This window comes from Anastrepha obliqua, chromosome 1, assembly GCF_027943255.1.
Source record: "Anastrepha obliqua isolate idAnaObli1 chromosome 1, idAnaObli1_1.0, whole genome shotgun sequence".
Classification (NCBI taxonomy): domain Eukaryota; kingdom Metazoa; phylum Arthropoda; class Insecta; order Diptera; family Tephritidae; genus Anastrepha; species Anastrepha obliqua.
Window position 1 is genome coordinate 116,270,688 of NC_072892.1, and position 19,366 is coordinate 116,290,053.

Sequence of the window (19,366 nt, forward strand, 5' to 3'; positions counted from 1 at the left end):
ATCGCAGTACAAATCGCAGATAATATTCTACTCTAATTACAATAAGTGTTTTACCACATCTATGCTACCATAAAACGTATGCAGCTCATTGTTGTCAAGCCTGCGATACTCGTACTTGCCAACTTGCAAAGGTCCATAAATCTTCCACGAAATATTTTTCTCCAGGACTCCAGAGGCCATTCCATACCATGTGGGAGTGTATCTTTCATCATAAATTGACGTTTTTGTTTCTCGACAGAGAATTTTACAATTCTATTTCCCACTTAGTCCAGAGTAGTGTTGGCAAGAGAGATTCTACGTTTGATTTCAACGCAGATATTATTATCGGTATTAATATTGGATCCTCTGCTCAGATTAGGGCATTACCCTTCTTACGAATACTGAAGACTACACGAAATTCTAGTACACAGGCATGCATTCATCCGAGCTTAGTTTGCATAGGAGTTAATGTATGCATTCTCATAGCCGTACTTGAATAGCTCGTCCTATTGCCATTTGCTTCGCACACGATTGTGGTATTGGGGGTCTTCATCTTTTCTGAGACATCCACTGTTGTTCACACTCAGAAAGTGCAAAAAGTGTTTTCTCCATAAATTAAATATGCTCCAGACGTCAGTTGTATCCACTGTCTTTGTTCTTGCAAGAAATCGCCCCGGTCTTGATACCTTCTTTCAGATGCCAGTATCTTTTCGCTCTTGAACTCTTCAAACTCACGTACTTTATCCCCTCGATTTTTACTTCGAATAATACGCCTATTTTTCTTTCTCAATAGATTTAAATCTCAGGCAAATATTTATACATATAGCGAACCGCTTGCACCTTGACAGACGCCCGCTCGCTGCCGCTCGTGGTGGACAGATACTGCTTTCTTTAATAGACCCTCAAACCGAATGCATCGAAGTGGCCCCACAAAAGCTTTACATATTTTGGTTAACATACCCAGGGTTCCCAAACGTTGTCTGTGGGCTCAAAAAATACTTTGCAGCATATTCGTTAGTGCTAGAATAAATATCTCAGAGTGACAGTGATATTCTACAGATATTAGAAGTAGTTCAATAGCGGTAGTAGTTTGATAGATCTGTAGTTTCATTCACTCCTTCGATTAACAAGGCTTGCCAGCATTAAATCACCTGGATTTTAGTTCATTGCCTGGAATATATCGTTTGTCAAAAAGTACAAGTCCTAGATATTTTGCCCTTCTGTTCGCTTGAGAGCAGGTGTTTTATGTTTCCTGCTAAACAGTATCAGCTCCGTTTTTTCCGGATTTACTTCTAGTCCTCGACTTTTATACCAAAGTGATAATTTGTTGAGAGATCTTTGTTGAAGATCACTTAATGTTGGAAGGCGTTTCACCGAGATTGCTATTACAATATCATCGGCATATGCAATTATCTTACCTCCCATTTTTTCAAGTTCTTGAAGAAGATTATTGACAGTTAGGTTCCACAGAAGTGGAGATATTACCCCACCTTGGGTATACCCCTGAAATTTTTTAATGGATGTGTCACCAAAATTTGCGCTTATTGTTCGCCCAGTTAGCATTCGCTAGCTAAAACTTAAACTACAATAATAATTAATTTTGTGGAAGTTGGTGAATTGTTAGTAGCAAACAACTGGTAAATCTTAAGTGGTTATATGTATATGTTCTTTTGCGGTGGCAATCCCATTTCTTAAGGTTTTTAAGTTTATTGGTCACTGTAGTAGGAGGTGCACTTACTACATAACGAGACTGACGCTATTATAAAGGAAATGCAACCACTAACAGCTTAACGTAAGGCTTTCTCTTTCAAATGTGTATACAATTCCCTTCTGTGAGCTAAAACTAGTGATCGTTCGTATTATTTTTTTTTTTCTTGGCTCGCCGGAAAAATGTTACTTACAATATTAGATCACAATATGTTCCCACTTGGTTCTTGGTATGGATTCAGAACCGTTGAAGGTCGTACGGTCGAGGTATGGAATGCGCCTATATTTGTATCTAGGACGGATACTAGTTACCGTCCTCGATTCAGATATACGAAAAGTGTAAGATTGGAATTAAGGCTGTCCATATGTCATCAAATATTTCATTTACGCAAATTAACTATGCTATGCTGCAACGGCTCTTTTATGCCGCAGTCAAGCGAAACTGCACACAAATCCTCACATAATATTAATTCAAGAACCGTGGGTGTCTAAAGGACAAATACATGGCTTGGGAGATATATTATGCACTTTGTTAAGACAATTCTGCTATCAAGACTTAGTTGCAGTCAAAATAAAGTATCGATTAGAGGGGAAATAAGTACAGACAATTGTCGTCTCGGCCTATTTTCCCTGCGACTCCATTCTCCCTCCACCTACGAGGGAGCTTATGGAAGTTGTAAGATATACTGACTCCATGGCATTAGGTCTAATTGTGGAATGTGACGCGAATTCACAGAACACATTCTGGGGTTGCACAAAATGTAACTTCAGGAGGCATACATTCATGGACTTCAGTCTGTCATATCGCTTTGTTATACAGAACGTTGGCACCAGCCCGGCTTTTGTGACCAGCAGAAGGTAGGAAGTGATTGATATGACATTATCTAATGATAAAATATCAGATCATATCACTGGTTGGAAAGATTCTCTGTCGGACCATCGTTATACGAGACAATCTCGACCCCAGCAGGCCGGAATCTTCGAAAAGCGGATTGGACACGTTATGAGGATCTCACTAAAGAGGAAATCCGTGATGTTCCCAAACTCCGGACAATAACTGCGATTGAAGAAGCCACAAACTCATTGGGGGCGAACTTTAATCGAGTGTTATAACAAGGTGTGCCCGGAACGTAGGAGAAGGAGGGTAAGACAGTCTCTTGGTGAAACGCCGACTATCGAACTATCGAAACTTCTGAACAGAGCTCTTAGAACTCAGTTGGAAGAAGATTGGACTGCCTACCGAAAGCTGAATATAAAAAGAAAATTAGATCATCTAAATTGGACTCTTATAGAACCTTCTGCAGTGAACTGGAGGAACGGAAGAGTTCGGCGAGGTTATGCAAAGCCCTCCAAAGAGACCGGACGGCTAGGCCAGACTCACTGCTCAAACCAGATGGTACATATACGGACTCAAAATCAGAAGTGTACGATGTTCTCCTTTCAATACATTTCCCTGGCTCCAGGAATGTTGTTGGTCAAAGCTCTATCGATCAATCTGATAATGTCAATATAATTACCAGCACAAGTGATTGGTTTATTGCATCCAAGATAGTTAACGAGGAAGCGATAAGGTTCGCCTTCTCGTCATTCGAAAAATTTAAGTCCCCAGGGCCCGATGGCATTTACCCAATCATGCTCAAGCGGGGCGGAGAACAACTAATAAAGGCTTTGAAAAGCGTCTTTACGGCATGTCTTGCGCACCTATATGCCTGACACCGTTTATGCTTAACGGTCTGGAACATATGGTGGAGAAGCACATTAGGACGAGGGTTTTAAGTCGAAACCCTCTCAACGTCAGACAACATGCCTATCAAAGTGGGAAATCTTGCGAATCGGCTCTACATGCGTGCGTTGGCATAAACGAAAAAGAGCTGGAAACAAGAGAGTACGCTCTTGGTGTGTTTGGAGACTTTGAAGGATCTTTCGACAATGCTACCTTTGACTCTATGTGCTCTTCTATCAGAAGTTATGGAGTAGAAGAAATCATTGTTAGATGGATCCACTCTATGCTATCAAAAAGACTGCTTACCATGGATAGAGGAAGTGATGAAGGATTCAGGGTTGCCCACAAGGCGGTGTTCTTTCTCACCTACGTTGGTGCTTCGTGGTTGACCCTCTTCTTACATACGCCTCTGTGGTATGGGGGAAAGCCACAATGGTGAATTCCAGAGTAAAACCCCTAAACAGGCTACAGAGAAGTGTGTGCTTGAGTATTACAGGTGCCATGAATACGACATCTGGCCTTAATGCCATTGCAATCTCTAGATCTTCAAATTCGAAAGGAAGCAATGAAAGCGGCATACAGGCTCAAGTTAAACGAACTCTGGGGAAATGAAGTAACCACTGGCTACTGTTAGATATACCATCAGTTGTCGGAGCGGGGCACACTGCTCTCGATGCCAGAGGACAATCGGGTGCCTGTCGTTAGGAAGTTCGGTAGGAAGTATGATGTTTTGATCCCAGATAGAGATTAATGGTTAAGTCCAGAGAACCTATTAACGGGATATAAGTACACTTTATACACCGACGGATCCAAAACCAGTGATGGAAGCGGATCTGGATGGTACTTAGACGAAGACACTAAGTACTCCTATGCCACGAGACAGATGGTCACGGTATTCCTTACGGAAGTCTATGTCATCTTGAATGTGGCGTACTGGTTAATTGGCATTTGGTATTGGAATTTGTAGTGACAGTCAAGCTGCACTGAAAGCCCTTGCTAACCCCCGCTGCTCTTCGAAGTTAGTCGGTGAATGTAAGATAAAATAGTGTTGCAAAATACAACAAAGTTAGTCCTATTTGGGTGCCTGGACATTGTGGTATTACAGGGAACGAGTTAGCTGATAATTGGCTAATGAAGGCTCTGCAAGTCAGCATCGATTCAACTATGGATTGATGACTTCATGAGGTCTACCCACCGAAGTCGTTGGTCTGAGTTGAACTCGTGCAGAGTAGCCAAGTGCTTTGTGAAAGAACCAAACTGGAAAGCAGAGACTTTTCTCCTAAAACTTAGCAGAAAGGACCTGAGAGTACTGGTGGGTGTAATCACAGGGCACAACGTCTGTGGTCAGCATATGGCTACCATGGGGGTCGTAGACAGCTCGATATGCCTTTCCTCCCTTAAGAATGACGATAATGCAGAGCATTTTCTCTGTAGCTGTCCTGCATTTTCCAGAATCAGACTTAGAATATTAGGTTGCGATATCATGAGTATGGATAAAGTTCATGCTCTTCCTCTTCCGGATCTCTTAAAATTCATCAATGAATCCAAGATATTTGTGGGAGAGTGATCTCAAACTAATTTATCCGTCTTACCATCCAGTTTTTATCTTTCCTATCTTAATTCTTTCTACTGAAATCTATCCGGGTGTAGTACAATAAATTCATAAAATTTTTCTATCTTCGTAAATATTGCGGTAGCCTTCCATTAACTTTTGATGGTTATGATCAAATAGAGTGTCGCGTTCTTCTGCAGGTCAAAATTAATTAAAATTTTGAAGTTATTTTGTAATTGGAGAAGCAACACAGCAGAAAAGTCATCGCGACTTTCAAAAAACCCGCGTAAAGAAGAAAAACCGAACTAAATGGGAAAGGATTTATGGCGATCCTTTTCGCATACAAAGAGTTCAAGTTTTTAGTTAAATTAAGTTAATTTTTTTCTTCTTATTATGAACACTTTATTTGGTGTTGTTGTACTTCTTATTTTTTCAATATAAATTATTTTTAAGTTTTGAAATAAAACACTTTATCCTTTTAATCCCTTCTTAAAAGTTTTGTTTTTCACTTCACCTGTTATTGATTTCACACTGTGCTCTCTTGCACACCATACTGAGTATTGACAATTCTAAGGGCTTATATACTGTTTGACGAATGAGTTTGTCAGGTGTTTTAGTTTTTTTTTTGTTGAGCTGCTTGTGCAGAATAATGTAATGTACGTGTTTAAACTAATATTTTGAACTTGAATTTGTGTCGTAATTTGTGGTAAATGCCTTTTCTCACACATGCATATACACATACGTTGTTGAATTGGTTGTTGTAATTTTTTTGCCTTAACGAAATTTATTTTGGAACATCTACATATTTATTTGTGATAGTATATCGAAAAGCTAAGCTTGAAATTCGCAAACTGAAATTTTATGGGCAATTTTATTAATTTAATACCCTTTTGGTTTTGCTGTCGTAGATTTCCACATTTGTTATTTTAGTTGTGCTCCAGAAGATTTGTCATAAGAGTGTTATTTGTGCTACCTACAGGTACTTCAAACACCTATCTTAGGGAAAAAATGGAATGAAATCATGAACACTTTCGGGCGATTAGTTTGTATCATTTTCGACGCAGATCAAGCCAACAACAGAATTGTAATCAACTCGATCCGGCTTTTGATGCTGAAGAATTATCCTTAGTCGCGATGTTACGCTGATTTCCCTAATTACGAACGAAATTGTTTCTTACAATCGAAAGCTCAGACGAACGACGATAGACAGAATGTAAGTAACACTGCTGCTCGGGTTGCCGCAAATAATCGACGGTGCGATTGTTATGTTGGACACTCGGCCATTACACTCGAATTGGGTAGAACAAATCCTGTTAACTCTTGTTTGAAGGAACCGTATTTTAATAGGTTATTTAGTAGTAGAATTCAAGCTACACGTGACTGGGTTGACAATAAACCTGGTCGAAAAAACTGCTTATGGCTATTTACTGATGGCTTAAGGCTTGAGATAAAGTTGGCTTTGGGGTCTACTGAAAAAAACCCAAATTAAGAGTTTCGGCTCGTCTCCCTAATCAATTAAACGTATTTCAATCTGAAATTCTAGACATTAATGAGGTAGCTGTCTGCTTAGGCAAATATGTGACTACCTTTAGAGAAGTCTATATACATTCCAATAGCCAAGCGATGATTAAATCTCTCGGTGGGATCGACACTTATTCCATCAATGCTCTCAAAGGCCGGGCATCGCTTACCGACATGGCGGAATATTTTAGCATTCACTTCATATGAGTACTAAGGCAAAGTGACATGCAAGGAAATTGTAAGGCGACGAATTAGTGAAAGAAGACACTACCAATCGCCTCCCTCTTAAGATAGAAATTGTAGGTATACCTCTCTCAACCTACAAGTAGCATTGCCACTTCAGCCAGCACGAGATGGGTTGATAGACTGAAATGTATCGCTACAAAAAGGCGCTACTCAATCGGTCAAGCAAAAACGTCTCTATGTTGGTGGCTTTACGTACAGATTGAATGTACCTCATTTCCACACTTGCAAAAGCTGCAAAAATGAGGAGGAATAAGAGCCTATGTAGCATGCCGTTAGGTTTAGATATTTTGGCTCATCGTTCTTGAGTGGTTCCGATGACCTTATGGAAATAAGTGTCAGCTAGATCAATGGGTTTGTACTGAAAAGAAAATAGTTTAACGAGGAGTAGCACATAACCTGCTACTGTTGTATGATAATATCATAAATCAGTACGGCCTAAGTGAGTTGGTATAAATACCGACTGCCACTTCAACCTACCTACCATAATTTTCGAAGGTCATTCTGAATGCAGACTTGGATTCACAGATCCCGTTCTGTAAAATTTTGTTTCAGAATCAAATATTTATTTGCAAAAAATAAAGAACGTAAATATTTAGAATTTTTTTAAGAAACACTTTATTAACTAAATGTTTTCAAAATCTTTACTTATTAATAATGAAATATTTACATATTACATGGAAATAGAATCAAAAGTGATCGTAACTAGTTTACAGTCCTCTGAGAAATAGGAACAGCACTGAATACTGATATCTCCGGAGATATACTTTTAAGCCAGAACTCCCACTATTAGTCAATAAAGGTATGCTAAGAAGAAAATAACTATCTTCTTTCATTTTTTATTGGATTTGTGCACTTCTTTCAGTTTAAGCAATATTTTAGTTTCTATTAAAGCTCCTCATTTAAATAAATCTATCCACATATTGTAAAAGTAAGAAAGCTATTAATCTAATCATCTACAAATAATGCACCAACAAAACCGTAAACGCAGTGAAAAATGATACAAGTGTGGCGCTAAGTGCGGCACTGCCACCCTTAGCAAACTCTTTCATCCACACCATAATCGGATCACGATTTCTGTTCAACCAGTCAAAATTAGATTGAATATTTGCTTTGGCGACCGTCTCCAAATTGTCTTGTACCTTACCACTGTCCTTTACCTTAGTCAGCAAAGCCAAATACTGTAAAGATATAGCAAAAAGTGGGTGTGAGGTTATAGCTTATTGCATAAGTATTCGAAGAGTCTTCAGTTTTATACTCACTTTGGTTTGTTGTTCCTCATTAACTACATAATTGGCCATACCGACCATTGCTGCATTAAGTGGGTTATCGCCACCGAAACCCGAAGTCAAATTACTGTATGCCTCCCAATTTTCGTTAAGGAACTCTATACACACCAAAAGTCCAACACTGCTACGCGAATACGCCGCACTGAGTAGAGTGATGCGCTCTTGCGTACGCCAATCGACGGACATATCGATTGAGCTAGCAACAAATTTTTGTAATTGAGACTGTGTTTGTGAGCAACCCAATGTAGAGGTGAGTGAGGTGCGTAATGCTTGATCATCTGATTGTAACACTTGGTTATAAACAAAATCGAATTCTGCATCACCGGACTGGCGCAGTCCATTGCAGTATATATAAGATTGCAAATTTGGTTCGATTGCGATACCATTGCTAATTAGTGCCTTCAATTTGCTATTAGTTTCCTCTAGACAACTCTCCACGCCTGACAGGCAGGCGAGATCAATGGCCATATTACGTATGAACTTGGTAAGATGCTGTTCGCCAGATATATCATTCACACCCAACTTCTCATAAAGTCCTGTCACTAATGAGGCCACAAAGAGTTGGAAATTTTTGTATTCGCTATCGCCATTCAGATATTTAATGAATGTGCTGATTACACTGTAGGTAGCAGACCATGGTGCGTACTGATCTTCGTTCGTCATATATTGCATCAAATTCAACAGCATGGCTTGGTCGAGACGACCTGTAGAACTGAACTTGTAGACGTCATGAATAAGTTGAGCTCGATTGCGTGGATGGAATTTGTATGGTCGTGATTTCAGCTCATCGATGATAAGATTCCAGTTTTGTTCATCGTAATTGATGCGATAGAAACCGGTCGATTGTTTATTGAGAATCAACCAATCATCAGCTGCTAGACTATTATCGCTGATTTCGATTTCTTTTGCTTTGAGCATAAAATGCGATGCGGTAGTGTTACGGTAGTCTGGATTTGATTTGTGGGCATAATTCAAGGGGATATACCAAGTTTTGTCTGATGTTAGGTCGGTACTATCGTAGAAAGCTTCTTGAGTTATGGTGAATGTGTTATTGTTGTAATTACGTGTAACGGTGAGTAGAGGATAACCGGATTGTTGAGACCAGCTTGAGAACATAGCCGCCATGGTGGCAGGCAGCGGCACGTTTTGTGCACCAGCCGCAATACCCAGAGCTTCGAAAAGTTGATACTCGTCAGCAGCACCATATTGACTGTTGGAAAATGCAATACGATTAAAAAGGGTTAATGAGTGTATAATATTTGAAGTGTACAGAATTTGAAAAATTTGATTTGAAAACTTAATTTGAGAATAAACGTAATTTGAAAGACCCATACTTTTCGTGAGGAAAAATTTTGTGCATAGTCATATATCGATAATAAAATGTGCAATCCCGAAAAAGTAGCAAGGTTATGACCATGGCTGAAGAAGGGCTCTTTTTGGTTCATATTAATAGTCTACATCCGAGAATCCTGAGATGTATGTAATTAAACCAATGATAATATACAAAGCTGTTACGTGCGTATCGAGAACAAAGATCCTATGAAGAACGCGAAAAGTCCTGAATTAGCTTCAGCACGGAAGTGACGTACACCTGCCCTACAGCTACGATGGAGATGGTGCGCGATCTGAATCGCGTTCAATAGTTATTTTTAGCTTTTTGCTTTTGGCATGGGTATAATTAGTGGTGTAAGTTTTTAAGGTAAGGAAGAACCATAGTAATGCGCTCAGTTTCAATTATTTCTGATGTATCATAATTAACCCAATAGTTTCTTTGTCTTGAAATCTCAAAGGGCTGTTTGAGGAATACTAGTACCAGCTTCCTTATAAGACATTCTAATAGCTTTTAAATGTAATAGGAGCAATCCACATCCGCATTCAATGAATTGAGATACATTTCTAAGCGTACTTACTTTGTTGTCAAATAAAGATTCAGCCCTAGGCGGAATACTGCGTCAGTCAGCGCACACTGCCACATATAAAGCACTGAACCGGCTTTCGAATACGAAATTGAATCGTAACGCTGCGAGATTTCAAATGGAGTTTGTACGTAATGTGTCATCGGGTTCATTTGGCCTGTACCATCACTAGTAAGTGCCGTTTGATAGTCGCCGGTAAGGAACATCTGATAAATGTCCCATTCAGGATAAGCCTAATAAATAAAGAAAAAAAAATTATATAAAAATTGCTTCATGTGTGATCACCGAGCATTGCATTCACCTCATCTGTCGCCTGCCAAGAGAACAAGGTAGCAAAACCTTCTTTCAGCCAAAGATACGTCCACCATTTTGGAGTTACGAAGTTGCCAAACCATTGATGACAGTATTCGTGAGCGATGATAGTGGCGATATTAGTCTGAGTACTTGTGGTCGATGTATTCTTGCTGTATAGCGTGTATTGCTCTCGATATGTAACTAAGCCCCAGTTTTCCATAGCACCAGCGGCAAAGTCTGGCACACCAACTTGATACATTTTTGGCAATGCGAAATTCACATTGTAATACTCGGCAAGACGCTGTATCAGCAACATACCGGAAACCAAAGCCCATTCCTGATTCTGAGTTGTGCCCGGTCGACTGTAGACACGCTGTGGAAGTGCGTTCAACATACCTTCGGTATATTCGAAGTCAGACACAATGAACGCTACTAAATAAGTTGGCATAATAACAGTCTTTGGGAAGACGGAATAGCCAGGTCTAGATTAGAAATATTAAAATACATTACTTATTAGCGATAAGGAATTTATTGCTTACCTGCTTCTCTCTTCATCCAGAGGCATATTCGATATGGCATTTAATGAGGGATCATGATTAATAGTGATGTTGAATGTCGCGCGCTTGGCTGGTTCATCGTAGCACGGGAATGCATGACGAGCATCGGTCGACTCAAATTGTGTCGTTGCTAAATAACTGGAAGTAGAAGGCGTACATGAGCTACGATGAGTATTGCTACTTATAAATACTTTTGCTATAAATTCGGGCCAACTTTTGTACCCGAGCAGAAGAAAATATTTCTTAACGAAATTTTGAGCGCTGAATTCAAATCTGTTGATATTTCGCAGACTTTCGATAGGTCGTTGGAATGTGGAGATTTTTCATTTTGGTAACATTGCGCTTTCTCGTTTCGTTTGCAAAGATTTCTTGCGTTGGTTGGTTGGTTGGTTAGAGTGGTGATTCATCCAGAATCCAACTAGCGCTTCCGCACCATTTTGTTGCCACATCCTCGTTACCAAATTGTTTAACATTTATTTACAGCAGGACTATATCCAGTCTGTGCGGTTTAGGAACCTTATTAGGTTGTTGATGTCTAAGCCAGACAGCTGCTCGAGACTCTCGAACAGCGGTTTGCCCAGGGTTGACATTCTGTCCTTCCATAGGGCAGGGCATTCACAGAGAAAATGGAAGATTGTTTCTTTTTTCTCCGGTTGTTTACAACTATGACAGTATGTGTTGTGAGGGATGCCCATTTTGGCGGCTTGTTCTCCGATAGACCAGAAGCCAGTTATGACTGCCGTAAGTCTACAGGTGTCCCGTCGTTTCATGTTTATTAATGTCGACGATTGCTTGAGGTTGTAGGTGGGCCATAACGTTCTGCTGATTTTGCATTTCGTCTGGTCTCTCCATCTACACTCTGCAATTCGAAGGTATTTTAGGGAAATTGCATTCTTGACCGCACCTAGTGGAGTGAGTACTGGTACTGCAAGAGCGCTATTCATGGCAGATCCCCCTCTTGCCAGTTCATCAGCTTTTTCGTTACCTTCTATGTTCCGGTGTCCCGGGACCCAAATTAAGGTTACGCTATGGTTTTCACTCAAGTTGGTGAGGCTATTCCTACTTTGCTCCACCACTTTAGAGGTTGTTATAGTCGCATCCAGCGCCTGGATTGCAGCTTGGCTATCCGAGAGAATAGCGATATTGCCCTTAAAAGAGAAATCTGCGATTAGTAACCTACAGGCTTCCCCAATTGCTAGTACTTCCGCTTGGAAGACGCTACTGGTATTAGGGAGACGCACAGATTTTTCAATTCCAAGTCTCTGAGAATATATACCAGCTCCGACACCACAATCCATTTTACTGCCATCTTATAGACTGTGGTATCGAAGTTGTTTAGAGAGAATCCCTTATTCCATTCTTTTTTAGATGGAAATAGTGTGGCAAAATTCCTATTGAACGTTGCCATCGGGACGATGTAGTCAGTCCTCACCGAGGTTAACTGAGTTTGTCGCAATAATAGACTAGCGTGACCATAAGTTTTTTCTTTCCAGCGACCCGCTTCATTTAACCTAAATGCACTCATGGTTGCCGTCTTCTTTATATGTAGGTCTATTGGAATAACGTGTGTCAGTGCATTGAGAGCCTCTCTAGGACATGATCTGATTGCACCGACCGTTATTGCACAGGCTGATCTTTGTATTCTGCCGAGTAATTTGGTATTGTACTCTCTCTCTAGAGCTTTCCACCAAACTACCGAGCCATACGATAAAATGGGTCGTATAACCGCCTTATACAGCCATAATGTGTGCTTAGGTTGAAGACCCCATCTTCTTCCAAGCATACGTTTGCAGGCATATAAAGCAATTTCTGCTTTCCTTACCCGTTCTTTGACGTTTAACTTCCAGCTAAGTTTGGAGTCCAGAATTACTCCTAAGTACTTTGCGCTGGTTGATAGTGACAGAGTTTGTCCGTTGATATTTGGTAGGGTGAAAGTTGGTACCTTGTATCTGGTGGTAAAAAGCATAAGTTCTGTTTTACGCGGGTTTAAACTTAGCCCACATCCTGTGGCCCAAGAGTTAAGCTCGCCTAATGCCCTTTGGATGATCCCACTGATCGTATTTGGACACAGTCCTGACACCATTAGCACCACATCATCAGCGTACGCCACCACTTTTACCCCACCTCCGTCAAGTTTTATTAAGATTTTGCTGATCACACATAGCCAAAGAAGTGGAGATAATACTCCTCCTTGTGGAGTGCCCCCGTGGACCTTCTTGGTTATGTTGATATTACCCATATTAGCTTTGATGATCCTGGTTTCTAGCATGGAGATGACCCAGTTACTAACGCAACTGTCCACCTCCAGGTCTATCAACGCCCGTTGGATGGCATCTGTGCTAACATTGTTAAAGGCGCCTTCGATATCCAAGAACGCCGCCATGGTATAATGTTTGCTCTCTAGAGAGCCCTCTATAGTTCGGATTACCTCGTGAAGTGCTGTCTCCGTAGATTTGCCTTTAAGGTATGCGTGTTGTGCAGTTGATATACCAGAGCTCTCCAAAGAGCTTCTGAGGTGCATATCCAAAAGTCTTTCAAAGGTTTTTAACAGGAAGGACGAAAGACTGATTGGCCTGAAGTCCTTCGCTGATTCATGTCCTCTTCTACCTACTTTTGGTATGAAGACGACCTTGACTAGTTTCCAGCTATCTGGAATATGGCCTAAGTTTAAACACGCTTTAAAAATTTCCTCTAGCCATGGTAGGATACAGTCCAAGGTTTCCTGTAGCATCTTTGGAATGATTCCATCTGGCCCCGGAGATTTAAAGGGTGAGAAAGATTTGATTGCCCATGCAACTTTTTCTTTGGTAATAATTTCATTTGCAAGATGCTGTGGATTATATTGGCTCCGCCTAATGTTTCCCCTCTCACTTTCGTAAGCGCTGCATCCCGGAAAGTGCGTGTTTAGCAGAAGCTCTAGCGATTCCTCTGCTGTAGCAGTCCAAGTTCCATCAGGTTTCTTGACCCAAGAAGCCATTGAGTGGTCTTTGGAAAGAACACGGCTGAGCCTAGCAGAACCCCTGGTGGATTCGATTGACGAGCAAAAATCCCTCCAGCTCTCTTTTTTGGCGGCCCTGATTGCCTTTTTGTACTGTCTCCGACTTTCTCTGTACAATTCCCAATTTCCCGTCGAGTAGCTGAGGTTAAACGTTGATCTAGATTTTTCCCTTAGTTTTAAGAGCTCACTGCTCCACCAAGGAGGGTGAGTTTTTTTGCTAAATTTTATGGGGCAGGACGTTTTGTAGGCCCTACTAAATGCCTTTCCCAGTGTTATGACCCTACTCTCAAGGTTTTCCGTGAGAGTGATTTGAGAGATAGGAGTCTCTCCTAACCTATTGTTTACTGCATTTTTGAACCTTTTCCAGTTGGTTCTTAAAGGATTTCGATACGGTAGGGGTGGATCTACCTTAAGATCCAAATCGTAGAGGATCCAACTGTGATCAGAAAATGACCTTTTATTGGATACCCTCCAATTATCTACCCTTACTGAGCTATTTTCAGACAGTAGAGTAACATCAATCACTTCCTCCCATCCTCTGAAGTACTCCGTACTGGGAAAGGTGAAAGTGGGAGTGTTACCCCTGTTACATACCGATAAGTTAGTATCAATAATAAAATTATATAAAGACTCACCTCGGTCGTTTGTCTCAGAGCTTCCCCACAGCGCATGCCTCGCGTTGGCGTCGCATCCGAGTAGCAGGGTTTTGTTTCTGGTTGCTTCAAGCACAAGCCCACAAGCCTCCTCGGGCGGTGCTGGCCGATCATGTGCCATATAGATGGATGCAAGTGTGATGCTGACACCGTCAGCAGCTTCCACCTCAACGGCCGTCACATCCTGTGAACTGTATGATGGGATTAAAAATATGTTTAAGTGTTTTTTGGCTACAATACATGATCTAGGATTACCTTGAGTACGCTTATAGTACAGATTGTAGTTTCTTCCAGGGAACCCCTTCACCTCGTTGCTCCGCACCCAGGGTTCCTGAATTAAGGCTATGTCAACGTTCTCCTCCCCTAGGAGAACGGTTAGGTTGTCCGTTGCAGTTTGTGAATGCTGCAGGTTAATTTGGACAACCTTTAAAACCATTTTTATTGGTTTGCTTCCGCAGGTTCGGCGTCATTTAACTGCATGCCAGTCAGCAGTTCGCTGGTGCCGTCAACCTCATCCTGCTCCTCCTCCGGATTCGCAGAACGGAATATCTTCAGCTGGGCCTTCCGTATGCCGAACCGAAGTTTATTTTCCACTTTTTGCAGTGGTTCAAGGCTCTCTTCTGTAATTTGAAGGAGGAACGACACGCTGTGCTTTTGCGGAGCCTCCGCTTTGATGATCGACCAGTCGGCCATCGGCACTGCGCGGTTGTGAGCCTGGAGATAGGGAATCAGCTGATTGGCTTCAAACTCCATGTTTGGTATCCAGATGCGAGCCCTCGGCCTTCGTGGTATCTCGCTAGCTAGAATGAGCTTGAGCCTCAAGCCATCCCAACTGTTCTGAATTTCGCCAATCGCTTTTTTCAGGAAATGCAATGAGTACTGGTCATCACATTTGATTACCCGGCAACCGCGAACCACTTCCACCGAGTCGAAACCTGGCGATTGACCCTCCGGGTTCGCCATGACATGGTCGACGATTATGCGAGACAACCGTGCCTCAATCTCCGACCATTTTTCAAGCACAGGTTTGCCGCGGTTGGAAGTTTCGTCCACCAGTGCCATTTGAAGGTGGTCCCGTGCCACCTCACTGAACTGTTTGGTAAGTGTGGGGACAACCGCACCCTGATCTGAGATCTTGTGCTTCTTTGCTGCCCTTTTGTTTTCGTCTTGCGAACGGTTACGTTTCTTGGCCTCTGTCTTTCGGGCGGTTTGGAATGCCAGATATTCGTCCACCACCTTTTGACACCTTGCCTTGTCAGCCTCATCTTTGGGATGAGCTTTACCTTCGGTCTCGTTCTTACGAATCCTGCCAAGGATAGCGAGAGACCTCTGGTAGAGCTTGTACCTTGATGGGCCTTTATTGGCACGCTTTTGCCCCATGGCTTTAGCGGATGTTGTCGGTTTATTTATTGTTGTTGGCGTGCTGTGGCCCACAGCTTTACCCTCAACTGCTTCCTGGCTGGAGGCCAGGAGCTCATCCTCCGTGGAAGATCCGATCCCCAGTTTGTCATGGGTGACCGATTGCTTGTCCTGTAGCTTAGTTTGTGTGTCCGTTTGTTTGTCTTGTGCTGTCAGTGCGTCCGTTTGTCTTTCCGTCACTTTGTCCGTCTGTTTCTCGCCGCTATCCGATTTTGGTTTTTTTGTTGGTTTCATTATTCTGGTTCGTATGGTCACCTGCCCCGCCTAAGGGGCTGCGCATGTCGCCATGCGCGGTGACCAAGGAGGAATTAGGGGAAATAACCGGTCGACCATGGCAGCGCCCCATACCATGGCAAGGCCACCGTTACAACCTGAGGCGGCCTGATATCAGGAGGGCTCCGTTCAAAGACAGCCTTGTTTAATCCCCCGGCTGCCAAACCCACCCAATAGGCACGGGTCGCATCACACCTTGGGTTGAGGGAGTTTTTTTAACGAAGTTTACGTCTTCGGCCTGTGTGGTTCGCGGGAGACCTACTCTCCTACCTTCCATATCTGGGAGGTGTTCCCCTATCCACCACCTGGGGACGCGCCCTCTAGGGATAACAGGCTCCCCCAAGGGTTCTTGCGTTAAATTGAAAGAAAAATTTTCGGTGGACCCAATCTAGGGAAACTTATAGCTGACGATAACTTTAAGCGAAGTTTAATACCCAAAGAAATGGCTGTATGGGCATTGCCAACCGGTAAAGTGACAACTTCAGCCAAATTATCGCGGAACTATTGCTAAATTGCAAAAGAACAGGTGCTCGTATGTCGCCTGAAATTCAGCTTATGTATTTCCACCTGGATTTTTTCTCCGAAAATGTAGGTGTTTCGAGTGAGCGACATTAATATTTGTGTAATAGTGAGAGAAATTACCAAGGATTCATGGCATGAATGCATGATTACGGTATATTAAGTATATTATTAGTTTGGGGAAAAAGACATCCATTATTTTTACGTAAAATTTGTGCGCAATTGGTTTAAAACTATTTTATGGTCGATCTTTAACTCTTGGGCGATGCTACGACTACTAACATCCGGTCGACTTCGATTATTTCTGTGATTTTATCGACATTTTTTCTAATATCAAAAAGGCCACAACGGAATCGATGAAACAAAAATTCCACGTAATTAGCTGTTACAGTAGCAGCACCATAAACACTATTCACAATTTTAGCGGCCTGGTTTGCCTTTTCGACTTTATCAAAGAAAAGCTTTATTGGACCGAATTTTCTCTTTGCTAACTTCCATTCTTAACGTCCTGTAACTCAAAACTGAATGAAACGAACAAAAACAGGAAAACAATTTTTTTTTGTGTGAAATGTGACATTGACAAGAAGCATAAACTTTAAATTGCTTGAGAGAGAGATCACTACAGCCATCAACCGAGAACGTAATGGATTTCTTTTTCCTCAACCAAAATTTATGACACATGTTCATAAGTATACAAATGAAAAAGCTGTGCCGTACTTCATTTTTAAATTTTGATTTATGGTTGAAAATTGCACAAAATTAATTATCTCAAAAAACTCAATTAGAATCGAAAATTTCCTTAGAAACATCCTTTTGTTGCTCTGGTGCAAAGCCGTGTACTCCGATGATATTAATCAAGATCTCACTTACCGTTCATTGCCTTCTTCATCACTATAGGTGGACAAGTAAAACCCACCATTATCGGTACGCAATTCCCCTTCATAAGCGATGGTTAAAACCCAAAAAGTGCCTTTGCTAAAGGTGAGTGACTGGTTTGTTGGTGTTAGACTAAGAAATTCACGTTCCTCCTCATACGCGGTGCTTAGCTGCTCCAGAGTACCACTCGTTTCGTTTGCGTTAGTAACGGTTGCTTTGAATGCTGCCAATTGACGAGCATGCAAAACTATGGTCCTTGTATCCTCGATAACTTTTAACAGAATTTTCACAGTGCCTGTGAATTCCTTCGTGCCATTGTGCACATTTGTCGTCAGTTCAACGTCATAGTGCACTGGTTCGGTGGCGTTTGGTAGCCGATAGTCCAAGTCTGCGCGCGTTTCACCGTAAGCAACGATTTGCCCGTCCACGACACGTGCCGCAGGATGCTCAGCATACAGTGGCGGGATTCCGTGTGTTGCCGCTTCGCAGGATATAATAAAGGCCAATACGGCTAAAAGGACAACACACCCGTTCACTTTGATGTTGCGGTACATTTCGCGATCTAGGCGGCCGCAGCGCAATTAACGAAATATTCTGAGCCGTTATGTGGAGTAAGCTTTTAAAGATAGTTAATTTGAAGCTGAAACTTGTTATCATGAACTAAATTCGCCCTTCGGCGCTTTGACGCTTAGTTTCAGGTTAATTTGGAATCACCACCTTTAATCCTTTAATCACCAGTTACAATGTTTTAAAGGAAGTTTTCGTATTGTCTCGCCTCTATAAATAGGTCTTTCGAATGTTGAATTCTGAGCAATTTTTGGTCCTGAATTGGCTTGTGTGGAATGAAATATGCACAGACCTTTCGTAAGCCCAAATGATCAGTTAAAATGCGATAAAGCGATGTTTTGAATTGGAATGATTTCTTTCGGTTCATTTTTGATAAATTTACGAACAATTTCTATGGAGTTATCGTTGATTACTGGTTTTCAGCGGCCCGTATGTTCATTGCCATTTATGTCCTCACAACCATCTCTGAAACGTGTAAACCACTCATGAACTCTGGCGCGAGATAGACAATCATCGTCATCAACTTTTTTCAGCAATTAAAATGTTTCGGTAAACGTTTTACCAATTATATGATAAAACAAAAACAAATACTAATCCAGAAATACGTAGGATTTCTTACAGATTATGAGCTTAGAATTATAGTGTGCCTTAAAGCTAAGAGTTTCGTAAGTATTTCATTAATTAGTAAGCTCTCAATACAGGAGAATGAGAAACATAAGTAGCTTTAACTCGTTCTAAAAAAAACATCAGTACACCTAAGGCTTTCTAGAGGCATATGAAAATAAATTCACTCAGGAAGGAAAGGGGAGTCAGTCGATTTACTTATAATGCCAACCAGCAAAAAATCTATGTAATGACTTTAAATTAATTAATAAACATCTAGCAAAAGAAAAACATTATATTCGCATATTTAACCACATCCACTGGCAACTATGGTATACAAATGAGTTTGAACTTTAGCAATAAAATTAAGCACATTCCTTTCTCCTGTTGGAAGTTATATAAACTCAATTTATATGCAAGCAGCATTAAAAATTAGTTTTACGTAGGAAAATTACAATCACAAGTACAGAGATGAACAAACAAAAACAAAAAAAAAAAAAAGTAAACGAAAAGCATTCATAAGTCATCGGGAATGCATCTAATAAAGAAATGGAAGTGATTTATTAGTATATTTTTCTGAACAAGATTTACTTTATTCACGTGTCTGGGCAACAAAATTAATAGAATCGCCCATAAAATTTCAGTTTGCGAATTTCAAGCTTAGCTTTTCGATGTAC

General features: G+C 41.2%; 2 protein-coding genes across 2 annotated transcripts in view; both read right to left on the reverse strand.

Annotated features, from left to right (window-relative positions):
- LOC129236833 (aminopeptidase N-like) overlaps positions 1 to 5,505 on the reverse strand; it is a 57,418-nt gene extending 51,913 nt beyond the window's left edge. Inside the window, exon 1 of the mRNA XM_054871087.1 lies at positions 5,476 to 5,505. The gene's annotated coding sequence lies outside the window, so the exon portion shown is untranslated. The remainder of the gene's footprint in view (positions 1 to 5,475) is intronic.
- Positions 5,506 to 7,409: 1,904 nt separating this feature from the next.
- LOC129235804 (aminopeptidase N-like) lies at positions 7,410 to 18,077 on the reverse strand. Its single transcript, XM_054869843.1, has 6 exons — positions 17,514 to 18,077; positions 10,764 to 10,919; positions 10,232 to 10,706; positions 9,925 to 10,163; positions 7,988 to 9,224; positions 7,410 to 7,906 (listed from the first exon to the last, which is right to left on the reverse strand). The coding sequence occupies exons 1-6, from the start codon at positions 18,071 to 18,073 to the stop codon at positions 7,682 to 7,684; spliced, it is 2,892 nt and encodes a 963-aa protein (XP_054725818.1). The 5' UTR covers positions 18,074 to 18,077; the 3' UTR covers positions 7,410 to 7,681.
- Positions 18,078 to 19,366: the final 1,289 nt, after the last annotated feature.